At 40.2% G+C, this 13,034-nt stretch overlaps 2 protein-coding genes across 13 annotated transcripts in view; one reads left to right on the top strand and one right to left on the bottom strand.

The window, feature by feature from the left end:
• Reps1 (RALBP1 associated Eps domain containing 1) overlaps window positions 1-8,666 on the top strand; it is a 75,327-nt gene extending 66,661 nt beyond the window's left edge. For 6 of the 8 annotated variants that reach the window (XM_076926930.1, XM_076926931.1, XM_076926928.1 and 3 more), the window contains 8 exons: window positions 1,208-1,277; window positions 2,477-2,595; window positions 3,708-3,772; window positions 4,653-4,838; window positions 5,908-6,003; window positions 6,357-6,505; window positions 7,082-7,187; window positions 8,396-8,666. In XM_076926930.1, the coding sequence (XP_076783045.1) occupies window positions 1,208-1,277; window positions 2,477-2,595; window positions 3,708-3,772; window positions 4,653-4,838; window positions 5,908-6,003; window positions 6,357-6,505; window positions 7,082-7,187; window positions 8,396-8,464 (860 nt within the window). In that variant the 3' untranslated portion in view covers window positions 8,465-8,666. Of the gene's footprint in view, window positions 1-1,204; window positions 1,278-2,476; window positions 2,596-3,707; window positions 3,773-4,652; window positions 4,839-5,907; window positions 6,004-6,356; window positions 6,506-7,081; window positions 7,188-8,395 lie in introns of all 8 variants that reach the window. The other 2 variants (XM_076926927.1, XM_076926932.1) reach the window with 1 other exon arrangement.
• Window positions 8,099-13,034, bottom strand: part of Ect2l (epithelial cell transforming 2 like) — a 106,335-nt gene continuing 101,399 nt past the window's right edge. For 3 of the 5 annotated variants that reach the window (XM_076926924.1, XM_076926923.1, XM_076926926.1), the window contains one exon: window positions 11,600-12,245. In XM_076926924.1, the coding sequence (XP_076783039.1) occupies window positions 12,121-12,245 (125 nt within the window). In that variant the 3' untranslated portion in view covers window positions 11,600-12,120. Of the gene's footprint in view, window positions 10,563-11,599; window positions 12,246-13,034 lie in introns of those variants that run through there. The other 2 variants (XR_013108029.1, XM_076926925.1) reach the window with 2 other exon arrangements.

Genomic DNA, 13,034 nt, shown 5'->3' on the forward strand with positions numbered 1-13,034 from the left:
GAGTCAGAGTTGGTAAGCAGGGTGGAAAGTAAGAGAACAGTAGAGGGGCCATTGGAACGTTTCCACTCCTGCTGAAGGGTGCGAAAAGCCATTAAAGACTTGTCCATGGAGGAGAGACAGGAGGCCTTCTTAAAATACTCACCCTTCTGTTCTAGCACCAGGCCTAAAGTAGGCAAGTACTGACATAGGAAGGAGCTGTGGTAATCCAATCCCAAGAAGATGGAGGCTTCACTGGGGGGGGGGGGGGGGGGGGGGGGGGGGGGTTCCAGAGGGTGAGAACTGGCCAGGGTTGGGACTGTGCTTTGTCACCTCAGAAGGAAGCGACTTGGTTACTAGAGGGTTTGCTTACCTGTGTAGCATGGCATAGGAGAAAGGACTCGAGAGTGACCTCAGCAGCTGAGGGAGAGCGAGGGGCTACAGCAGCAAAGAAAGTTCCTTTTATCTGGGCACAGTGCTGCCATGCCCAGATAAACAAGCGTTCTTTTCTTAACCATTTCTAATCTTTTATGTGAAAGTAGGTGTCTTCTACAAAGCAATTTATACCTACAATAAAATAAAAAAATGATTATTTCACATTCTCAATGTCCATGGTTAACCACTCTATTGTCTGCTTTAAATCATATTTTATGAGTTTACAATACAGAGTCAGCAACAGTAATCTCAAAATTCAAAATAAGAACTGGTTCAGAATCCAAACTTTTTGAGTTTCAAAATGGCTTCACACCTGAGCTCTTGACAGATCTTACACTACACACTGGCTGTGCACACGATCGTAGTAGACATGAAATGAGTATATGTTTACACTTGGCTCTGTTCTCTGGGCATCTCATGTTTATGCAAATACTTTAAATCTGTGGGGTGGGGGGAGGGCAAAAGCATTTTATATAAGAGAGATTCAGCCTATAGTTACATTTTATATAAGAGATTCAACCTAAAGTTACGTTTTTCTATGAGAAGGAATTGCAATAAATGTATGACTTCTGTGATTTATTTTGAAATGTTTCTTCTGTTTCATGTTATCTAGATTGTATAGCTATGCATGACACATGTGATTTTTACAGTTGGGAACTCTGGAATGAACTGTTAGCTTATTCTGCAGTCTGTCTCCGATTCTGAAGCAGCGAAACTATCTATAACATTGGGGGTACAGAGAGTAAAAAAGCAAAGAACTGAGTCTTATTAATGAGAAGGTTTCTTTTACCAGCAGATGGGTACAGTAGTTCAGACTCTTTCCCTTCGGACCCGGAGCAGATTGGGAGCAGTGTAACTCGCCAAAGGTCAGTATTTATATCATGAAAACTGTTGATATCCCTTTATGCACTTTTATATTTAGTTACTTAGGAGTAACTATTTGCTCTCTGAAAGCTGTTAAATAACTATTAGTTTATGCAAAAGACAAATATTTCAGTTCTACTTGTTAAAAAAAGGAACCCAACCCTGTGATTCGTGTGGTTTGTTTTATGTGTTTTATGAAGGTTCTAAAAGAGTTGATAGCTTCTCAGAAATAGATGTTAATGCAATCCTGTGTCAGTAGAACAGTGAGAATCTAGGAGATAAGCATGTGATTCTTTGTCGAGTGCCACAAAAACTGTTTTAAACACCCAGAAGCATGGCCCAGTGGGAGCTGCCTGCTCACCCTGCAGCTTTAGACACAGAAACAATACATGGGACAAGCAAAGGGTGAGTGGTAGAGGCTTGTCTGCATGGACCTTACCATCAGCTCACACATACAAGAAAGAAGCATCTTTTGCTTCTCACGTTTTACATATAGTGAAAATCCTTTTGCAGCATGCCTATTGGAGAGAGGCAGGGTGAGGGAGGGAGAGACACCCCCTCCCAAATTTCCAAAGAACTTAGAAAGTCAGAAAACCATTCATTTTTCTTTCTTTGATGTGTGGGGTCCTCCTATGTTTCTTAGATTGCTGATTGTTTTGGAATTTGTTCTTTTTATTCCTGTCTGCAAAGATCTGTTTGCCAGAGTTGTGGAGAGCCTTTTCAAAATAAGATTCTAGGGCTAGTTGAACTTTGGCATAGTGACCTGTAAATAAAGTAAATAGTGCTCTCATGAGCACTTCATGGTGTAACCAGATTCTGTCCTAGCTTACGACGGTCAAGCTTTTGAGAAGTGACCAGCTAGAGGCTATCTTCTGAAAATAGCTTCTCAGCTTATGTTGCTCTCAGTTGAGTGGGAAGCATCACAGATGTGTGGTCTGTTTGAATGAGATCATGTGGACAGTAACTTCAAATGTTTTACAGATTATTTATGACTTTCTATAAGGGTAGTTGGCACATTAAGTAACAGTTTCAGACACAGCATAGACAGTGTGCTGCTTTTATTAGTTGTAGTATCTTCATAGGTGCTGCTTGAAAAAGTGTCATCCTAATAAGGTCCTTGGCTGTTCAGTCAAGTGTGAATGCTTAAAAAGGATCGTGCTTCAGCATTAATATGACCAGCTGTGACTGGTGAATTTTGCAGGTCTCATTCAGGAGCATCACCTGATGACACTGCGCCACCACCTCCCCCTCCCAGGCCGCAGCCTTCTCACTCTAGATCATCATCCTTAGATATGAATCGGACCTTTGCAGTTACCACAGGTAGGGGGGGCTAGGGAATCGTACTATACATTAATTAAAATAATATATATTGTTTCAAAGTTAATCCAAGATACATTTTTTTTGTTTACATTTAAGAAAAATGTGGATTAGACACATCAAATGATCCCAGGGTTTAGGAGGCAGATCTCTGAGTTCAAGGACAGCCTGGTCGACAGAGCCTAGTTCTTGGACAGCCAGTGTCTTGAAAAAACAAAATAAAGTAGAAAGACAGCAAATTTAAAAAAAAAAAAAATGTTAAGTGGGGAAAATGTTGTTTTTCTAATAATCAGGTATATTTGTATACAAATAATAAAGACAGACACTTAGGAGATAGCACAGGGAAATTCAGGAGATGTGGCTGCATCAGTACTGTGGGGATAGAGCCATACTCCACAGGATTAATGTTTATACAACTGGCAGTATTGCAGTTAGAATGATTGAAGTAGAAAGGCTAGGGCAGAGATGTTGTTTTATTCAGTATGAATAAGTTCATAGTAGTAATCAACAGACATTTGGACCCTTTGACCCAAGAAAATGGAAGTATTGAAAATTGTTTACAAAGAGATGATAGTTTTAAATCAAAGGAAGCATGTGAAGACTTTCATCTGGTAGCTAAAGAACACTGAGAACGATAGAGGAGAAAACCAAGAACAGGTTAGCGTTAAGGAAATAGGCAAGAGCTTGTCAGCTCCTTCATGTGGTGGTGACAAGAGAAATGAATTATGAGGCGAGGCCGTGAAATTGGACCAGTAGGTCACATGTGGAGCTTTCGGTTTGAGTTTTGTTTTAACACAGCCTCATAGAGCCCCATCTGGCCTCAAACTCACTATGTAGCCAAAGTTGACTTTGAACTAACTTTATCCCATTGCCTTACCTCCCAACTTCTAGACTTAGAGGTGTGAGACACCAAGTCCCCTGGATCAAACCCAGAGCCTCAAGCATGCTAGGCAAATGCTCAACCACTGAGAACTATTTAGAGCATTTTACAAGATAGTAACCACCCTTGAAAAGTTATCACGTGCTCTTAGAAATGCTTTCTCATGTGGTTATTTACCTTTTTTCTACAGTATAATAACTATGTAATCACTAACAAGATTCATGCATTCACACAGGACAACAACAGCCTGGAGTTGTTGCCCATCCTCCTGCAGTGCCTCCAAGACCTCAGCCCTCACAGGTGATTCTCTAGTGTTGTTGTTTGAAATGGCAGTTATCGTGGTTAGTGCTCAGGGTGAGTTTGTGCCTTAGACACTTCAGTCTATTTATAATCATCTCCACGGTCAGATATATCTACCAAGATATATATCCTTGGAAGCACTTCAGTCAGTGTATCCTTGGAAGGTGCGGATTTCAATAACAATTTAGGTTACTAAGAAACAAATGATGCTGCCTTAAAGGGTATGGCTGGAGAACAGTGGGTTAGGACATGGAGATAGCTGATGATGCCCTGGGTCCATCTCTGACTCAGAAAGAGTCCTCTGTATCTTCCTAGACATTTACTTCCCTGCTAGGTCAAACTGAAGTGCTGTGATCGTCATATTTATTACATATTTATACATATTACCTTGGTGGTTAGTAAAGTTAAAGAGCGTATTGAGAAGAGACAAGTGAAATGACTGAATTAAGACCCAGAAGATATGGCGCACGCCTTTAATCCCAGCACTTGGGAGGCAGAGACAGGCGGATTTCTGAGTTCGAGGCCAGCCTGGTCTACAGAGTGAGTTCCAGGACAGCCAGGACTAAACAGAGAAACCCTGTCTCAAAAAACCAAAAAAAAAAAAAAAAAAAAAAAAAAAGACCCAGAAGATAAAGAGGTAGTTGCTGCAGAAAAAGCATTTCAAAGAAAGAGAACTGGCATCCACAGACGCATGGGTATACAATATATCTACATAGTAGCCTGGCATCTTACTGAGAGAAAGCCACGTTCAATAGAGATTGATGAACTGTGTGCAGACATATCTGAAACATTTGCTGTCCTGTGCTACCATATGAAGAAGGCCACACTGTGGCACTGGTGATACTAATATTTGTTTTCTGTGTTGTAAATGATTGTACAGGCACCTGGCCCCTCTGCCCACCGCCCAGTGGATGCCGATGGTCTAATAACGCACACTAGTACCTCACCTCAACAGATACCAGAACAACCAAATTTTGCAGATTTCAGCCAATTTGAAGTATTTGCTGCATCAAATGTCTCTGAAGAACAAGACAATGAAGCCGAGAAACATCCTGAGGTCTTGCCAGTGAGTTTTCTAGAGTTCAGCTAATTTGTGACAGTCTCCTCCCATATGCTGTAAAGAAGACTCTTGAAAACGCAGATTAACTTAGCAGAGGCAACAGTGAGTAAAATACCTGCTGCCGCCTCTTTCGGGGATATGTATTCCTAGATCCACGCTTCTCAGCTACAGGTCAGGTCAGTTAGTTATTGACCACTAACATCTGATAGTTACAGTATGATATTTAGTAAGATTCGGATGTTAGGGCCAGGGGTGGGTGTGACATGAAACACACAACTGGTCCTAGTTAATGCTGTTCTGGGAAGTTAATGCTGAGCCTCTAATTGTAGGAATTGAAGATTTCCATAGGGTAAGAGGCTATGGTTACAAAAGCTACGCTTCAGCAACATACATACTCTCTCTATATGCTAAATACATGCTAAAATATAGTCTTCATAGACTGTTGCAGTAAACTGTAGATTTGGTGGCCAGCAATCTAATGGCATCGTCTATCTGAATCTCTGATTTAAACCATTGAAATATATTTATGTGTGGTTGAAAAGAAAAAAGTAATATTGACAACTCTATTCTGATTACTTCAGCTGTTGCACCTCTGACAGATGCAGCAACCCATGTTAGTTTGACTAGCATAACCCAAAGATTTCATGCTTCTGACCCACGGGGAAGCTCTTATTGGCACACCCTGAGCTCCCCTGGCCTATTAGGAGAGTGTACTGTACCTAGGAAGGTGGCGGTGGACTTGGGAAGAGGTGAGTGTGCCTAGGGGACTGTCATTCATGGGCTTGGCTAGATGGGTGACTTCCAGTCACAGCCTTACAGCTGCAGCTGCAGACAGTGCTGAGGCTGCACTTCCTCAGATTCAGCACCGTGGCTGCATCTCTTCTCTCTCTTCTCTCACATCTTGTTTCCCAGCTTCAGTGTTAGAGAAAGTCGTCTGGCAAGGTTCTCTCAGTGTTTCTCACCCTCACCTCAGACTTCCTGTCAAATGAACAGCTCCTAGCATCTGGCTTTGTTATATGTTCTGTGCTTAACTACATGTAATTATATAGTAATGAGGTACTACATCCATCCCCAGGCTGAAAAAGCTTCTGACCCCTCAAGCTCTCTTCGAGTTGCCCAAGCAGACAGTAAAATTGAAGAGAAGACCGCTACTAATGTTCCTGCCAATGTGGTATGATACATCTTTTTATAATGTGGACGGTTTTCTACGTATAAGGGACTTCTAAGATGCTTGTTAGAAATAAGGATGGCTACTAAGCCAGGTGAGCTTGGGGTGTGCATCTTCAGTCTAGCACCAGGGAGGCTGAAGCAAGAGGGTCTCAAGCTCCTCCTGGGCTACACAGTGATAAGCATTTGCTACTGTTTTTCCTTTACTGTTGTCACAGATACATAAATTGTTTTTAAATAAGTAAGCTGAGTAGCCTCCTTTTTAATAATAGCAAGTGACTTTAACAGGGCGCTGTGTGCTCACCAGTGCTGGTTAGGATGAGCATCGCTAGGAACGCTCACTCCTCTTGTCTTTAGAGCAAAGGTGCGACACCCCTGGCTCCACCACCAAAACCTGTTAGAAGAAGATTAAAGTCGGAAGATGAATTACGGCCAGATGCGGATGAGCACACACAGAAGACAGGTGTCTTAGCTGCTGTCCTTGCGTCACAGCCTTCTATTCCCAGGTAATCCAGGTTATTCCTCAGTGCACTTAATTACTGACAACAGAGCTCAGTTAAAAACACTAGACAGAAAGAGACAGATTAGGTCTTTAGTTCAACAGAAAATCTTCCAGAGTTTTCTTGGGGTGGTGAAATGGCTTGTGGGTAAAAGTGCTCGCCACCTGACAACCAGAGTTCAAACGCAGGACCCACATGATGGAAGAAGAAAACCAACTTCCCAAGTGGTCCTGTACTTCAGCAGACAACTTCTAGGAGTTGCATCTCATTCCGTGTGGATTCCAGGGATCAGACTGTGATCATCGTGTCTGTGGGAAGTCCCCTGACTACCCGGGCCATCTTACTGGCCCAGCTGTTAGATTTGTAAGAAAATAGAAAGAAAACCGATACATAGCAAGCAGGAGCAGTGTGGCCCTACAAAGCAGAAAAGAGTCTTCTCAGTTACGGTTGAAACAGCGAGTGAGGTTGAGCTCTGCTAAGAAGGGAGAAGTTCCTTTTCTTTCTCTGTTTTGAAGTCACTTGGAGAAAGGGGTTTTAGATGGCAAAGAAATGAAGGATGTTTTTGCCCCTGTGTCTTGTCAGATCTGTGGGGAAAGATAAAAAGGCTATCCAGGCATCAATTAGACGCAATAAGGAAACCAACACCGTTCTGGCCAGACTGAACAGTGAATTGCAACAGCAATTAAAGGTATTGTTGCTTCTGAATCTTAAGTTCCGTGATTGCTGCACATCTCAGTATCAGGGAAATTGGGGCTGATCCTGCCCGTGTGGAAAACTTTTTCAAAGCAGAAAAAAAAAATGTGTAGCTAAAATGTTGTGGTGAGCCATTGAATCTTTTAATATTAAAAGGAACTTCTCAACACAATTCTAGTTGTGCACACAGTGTCTTTTCCTCTCTGTGTGTGTGTATATGTATGTATGTATGTGTGTGTGTGTGTATATATATATATATATATATATATATATATATATGTATATATATATGTATATATATATGCATGCATATGTATCACTATTCCTATAACATTGTTAACTTCCATGAAGAAACTTTGAGAATAAAGTGGACTGAGAACCCACGAGTATTTATATGGCTCTGTGCTCCATGTAATATGTAGATAATTGGGCTGTTACTAGTTTAGCCTTTGATTAACTCAGATTCAGTAATAAGAACTTAAGCCAGTAAATTAAGACAAAGAGCAAGAACATTTAAATCATCTTATGTGTGAAACAAACAAGACAAACCTTAAGTGAAAGTAGTGTCAGGAGGTGACTTAGCCAGTGAAAGTCCTGGCCTGTAAGCCTGATCACCTGTGTCTGTCCCTGCCAACCCCATGGTGGAAGGAGAGAGGTGACTTCTGAAAGTTGTTCTCCAACCTCTACATACATACAGGAGTGTGCACACATGCACATATAGATATACATACAAATATACAGTCAGTCTCTCTCTTCTGCTACTGTTACTACTTATTATTATCATCATCATCATTATTAATTATCCTGAATGCAAATTAAATCTTTTTTATAGAACTGAAATTCACAATGAGATCTTGGGATCAGATACCATCATTAGAGGAAAGAATTCATGTTAGCAAATTCATGTACATTTAATTAAGGCTTTATTCAAAATTTGTGCACTATAATACCAATCCACTACAATTACTAGCTTTTCTAACAATTAAAAGCATTTTATTATCTAGTTCTGTCATCAGAAGTGAATTTGAATTAATAGGATCATGCTTTTCTATTATGAATATACAAATTGCCTTTCTAAAGTGAAATATATGTTTTAAATACAAATCATTATTTCTCTTGACAAATACAGTTGTTGTTATGAAGCAGAACTAGTGTTGGACTCTGTCTACTTGAAATGTAACTTGGATTCTGCATCTTTTTCAGGATGTTCTTGAGGAGAGAATTTCCCTGGAAGTTCAACTGGAACAGCTCCGACCATTCTCTCACCTCTAAGCCAGTTGCCGTTAACTGTGAACATGCCCATCCTTAAGCAGTTTTGGGTTTAGAGCCTATTTGGAAACCCAAACATTCAGCCCACTGCTTAATTAAACATTAAATTTTATGATTTGTTTTACCCTATATGTTCACCATTGTATTTAAGTATCTTTTATTTTTTAATTTCAATAAAAGGGTGAGGAGGACTTTCTCTGGAGAATACATTGTGTTTGTTGCTGTGCCTCACCCTCCTTGTGCCACAACATCAGATGGCAGTAATTCTGGCCCTGATATTGATGTGACTAAAGCACGCTGTGGTTGCATTTACAGACTGGGCTTCTCATCAAGGACAAACCCAGAAATCTTTGTGAAAGGAGAATGATAGCAAACTGCCAACATCGCTCTATAGTCAGCATCTATATTCCAGAAAGGTTTAAAATGAGCTCCCTACTCAGTGTTTGGTTTGGGAGCCTGATAGATTTTTTTAGAAGCTGCTGCCCCGCTTCCTCAGAGCCTTAGTTGCCGTTCTCAGGAATCATGAAGTACTAGAAAACTGCTTCACATGACAGCTCAGGGTCACAGTGTATGCTCTTCTTCACTAATTTCACCAGTGACAGGATTTTTCTGTGTGTTTTCATAAGAATTCATCAGGAATGGTATAAGCTTATGAATTATGAAGATACGTCTTTCTTCATTTTCCCCTCAAGGTGATGGAAAAGGATAAAACCATTATATAAGAAGTGGAAACAACAATTTGAAAACATTACTGCTTTTTGCATGACTGAAGTGCTAACTCTACTCTTTAAGTTTTCCTGTGGTTGGGGTCCCACTTCAGTTGGTGAATGCTTGTCTTGCAAGAAAGAGGATCTCAGTTTAATTCACAAACCCCAATTTGTTTTTTTGTGGTTTTTAAAACCAGGCATGTTGGTATGCTTGCAATCCCAGCACTGGGCGGCTAGACAGATGGGTCCCTCTGGTTCTCTTGCCAGTTAAAGACCTACTCAGTCATTGTTTAAAAATAATAATTATAATGTAGAAGATGCCTGAGGATTGATATCTAGGACTGTCCTCTGACTTGTACATACACTGGTACACTAAGTCTTCACAGATAGCATTTTTTTTTTTCTTTTTTCTTTTTTTTTTTTTTTCTTTTTTTTTTTTTTTTTGAGACAGGGTTTCTCTGTGTAGCCCTGGCTGTCCTGGAACTGACTCTGTAGACCAGGCTGGCCTCAAACTCAGAAATCCGCCTGCCTCTGCCTTCCAAGTGCCGGGATTAAAGGCGTGCGCCACCACTGCCGGCATTTTTTGTTTGTTTGTTTGTTTTTTGTTGTTTTTAGTTTATTTACTTGATTATTTATTTTTGAGACAGGGTTTCTATATTCATTGATTCATTGCTGTCCTGGAATTCTATATAAACCAGGCTGCATCAAACTCACAGAGATCTTCCTGCCTCTGTTTCCAGAGTTCTAGGATTAAAAGCATACACTACTAAGCCCAGGTACTTCTTTTAGTTTTTGAGATTATGATATATCATTTCCCTCTTTCCTTTCAAACCCTCCCGTATACCCTGCCTTGTTCTCTTTCAAATTCATGGTCTCTCTTTTTCATTAATTATTGTTATAGACATGTATATGTACATATATACAATCTAATTCCTAAATACATAAATACAGCCTGCTCGCTCTGTAGATGTTGTTTGTGTGCGTGTTTTCAGGGCTGACCGTTGGGCACTGGATAAGCAGTTGGTGTGCTCATCCCTCTGGACGCCTGTTTCTCCCACGCCCATCACTCCCTGGCTGTCGTTGTTTGTATAGGGTTGACTGGCAGTTCTTCTGTGGCTATCATCGGTTAGCTCATTTTTAGGTAGTCATATTTGGTGAGACTTCACAGCTGTAGCTTCTGACATTACTAGGAGACACATTCTCACAGAAGATCCCCGGATCTTTTGGTTGTTACAACCCCCATCCCCTAAAATGTTCCCTTAGCCTTAGGTTCTGGGGTTGTTTTGCAGATGAATCCATTGGGACTGGGCTCCACTTTTTGATTAGTTGTGTTTTTCAGCACTGAATCTTCTGTTGCAAAGGGTCCGTTGTTAAGGAATAAGGACCATACTTACCTGTGAATATAAGCACAAATATTTAGACTATAGTTAGGGATTATGCTGGTTTAGTAAAGCGTTAGTTGTAGATTCTTCTCCAAGGTCTCTATGGTGTGTCTGTGATGGTATTAGTCTAATTAGGAGGCTATTGTTAGCTGCGCACACCTTTAATCCGGGCACTTGGGAGGCAGAGGCAGGCGGATTTCTGAGTTCGAGGCCAGCCTGGTCTACAGAGTGAGTTCCAGGATAGCCAGGACTACACAAAGAAACCCTGTCTCGAGAAAAAAAAAAAAAAAAGGAGGCTATTGTTTACTGCTGAGGTACACAGGGTGCTGCTGCATTCTTAGGCCTGTCAAGTCTCGCTGCTTACTGTGGTTCATAGACATCACAGCTGGAACTTTCTGGTACTGTGAAAGCTAGTCCTTAGGGGGGAGGCATTCAAGTCCATTCCGTTTCAGGAATTTCTGGGCCCTGAATCTGAAGTGCAGTGATTTCCATTAATTTTTACAGATTCTTTATTTTAATTTGTACATGTATGGGTGTTTGCCTGTATGTATCTCTGCGTACTACATTATCGAAAAGAGAGTACCAGTTCTCCTGGAACTGGGCTTCCAGGTTGTAATCTGTCATGTGGGTTTTTGGAATTGAATCTGGGTCCTTGTTGGTTAAGAACAGTCAGTGCTCTAACACATGGTTTCTATCTCCAGTCCCATTTATTAATTTTTTATGTTAAAAAGTTTGATTCTTCTGCCACTGGCCTTTTAATTTAGTGGTGTTAAAAAAAATTTTTTTAAGGTTATTTAGAAAACCTAAGAATTTTGTCTTAAAGCAAAAAGTACTTAAGAATTATAGAAAACAAAATTCAGAAAGCTTTTTAACAGTTTGACAAGGCATATTCTAATGCTTCTTAAGGAGTACATTAACATTAAGGATCTATCTGACGAGTGCTTGAGAAAACTGCCATAAGTTTATAGACATAGCCTTAAAACCAGTAATTGTTTCCTGAAAGTGCTGATCAGTGCATCGCAAATTCAAGTATTTTTCTACAATGTTCATAAAAGAAACACTTTATTATGGTTATTACTCATTTGTTAAAAACCTAGACAGTATGTTTTTCCTTGTTACTAATCATGTCAAATTGTCTTAAATAATGCCCATGATCAGTAGTTACCAAAAGCTGTGGTTCAAAATTTTAGACTCATTGTTTTTATATATTGATTTTCTACATTGATTAATCATACATTATAAAAGTCGGAAGGGCCAGGCAGTGGTGGCGCACAACGTTAATCCCAGCACTTGGGAGGCAGAGGCAGGCAGATTTCTGAGTTCGAGGCCAGCCTGGTCTACAGAGTGAGTTCCAGGAGAGCCAGAGATACACAGAGAAACCCTGACTCAAAAAAAAAAAAAAAAAAAAAAAAACCAAAGTCAGAAGGGCCTAACAGGCCATCCTAACTCCTGCATCTCCTCACCATCTGTGAGCATCTCTATGCTTCTTACTGGATGCTCTGAAGCAGAAAATGTAAATACATTATCTGACTTTCCAAGGAGCCTCTTGTCGTTTTTGAATCTAGTCTTCTTACTTCATACTGCTTCTGATCGCATGTCGGAGCACTGACAACCAAAGGAATTTATCGTCCGACACCTCAGTAGCACAGATCCAGTCCCGTCCTGAACCTCGAAGAATAAATGCGTTCTTGATATCTGTGAAAACATTTGACATAGATTATTTTTTTTCTTCTGTTAAAAGTATACCAGTATTCCACTGGAGCTACACTAATGTTGAATCTTCAGACAATCAAAATTTTTTAAATTCAAATTTAACTAGCTAATCTTGGAATTTTTTAAAAACCTCCCATCAAAAATTCAAAATGAGTATAAATATAGTCTAGAGGCTTGTTTTCTTTTGTTTGTTTTTAAAGGATTGATTTAGCTTCACACTTTGATTTAGAAAATGATGTCTTTAGTATCTAGCATCTTATCTCGGAGTGCATTAACATGGTATCATAAAGCAGAGCTCCACCTGAAAATAACTACACAACTTCACTGTGGCCTTTACCTGTACATCATCCTGTACGCGTGTTACCATTTGACTATGTATCATTTAATATTATTTGGCTTCCTACTTAACATAATGACAAATGTAATCATCATTTGAAGCTTGTCCTTAAACAAAAAAAAACCTTTTTAATTATTTGTCATTTATTTTAAAGGCAGATGATAGATAATGTGAAGCCCCTTAGTTCCTTGTTTCAGTCCCTCTAGAAAGAACTGGAATCAATAAAAATCTTGTTGGTGGCTGTAGAGAGGCTGGGCACTTGACCCGGGTCACCTTGGTATGAATGACCCAGCCAACTGTGGTCTTAGCTGAATGCCCTTGTAAACACGGCTAATGGTTGCAGTGGGAGAGAAAACAAGAAAAGCCAAAGCCAAACATTTTTTTTTTTTTCTGGTTTTTTCGAGATAGGGTTTCTCTGTGTAGCCCTGGCTGTC

The sequence above is a fragment of the Arvicanthis niloticus genome, chromosome 28, assembly GCF_011762505.2.
Source record: "Arvicanthis niloticus isolate mArvNil1 chromosome 28, mArvNil1.pat.X, whole genome shotgun sequence".
Classification (NCBI taxonomy): domain Eukaryota; kingdom Metazoa; phylum Chordata; class Mammalia; order Rodentia; family Muridae; genus Arvicanthis; species Arvicanthis niloticus.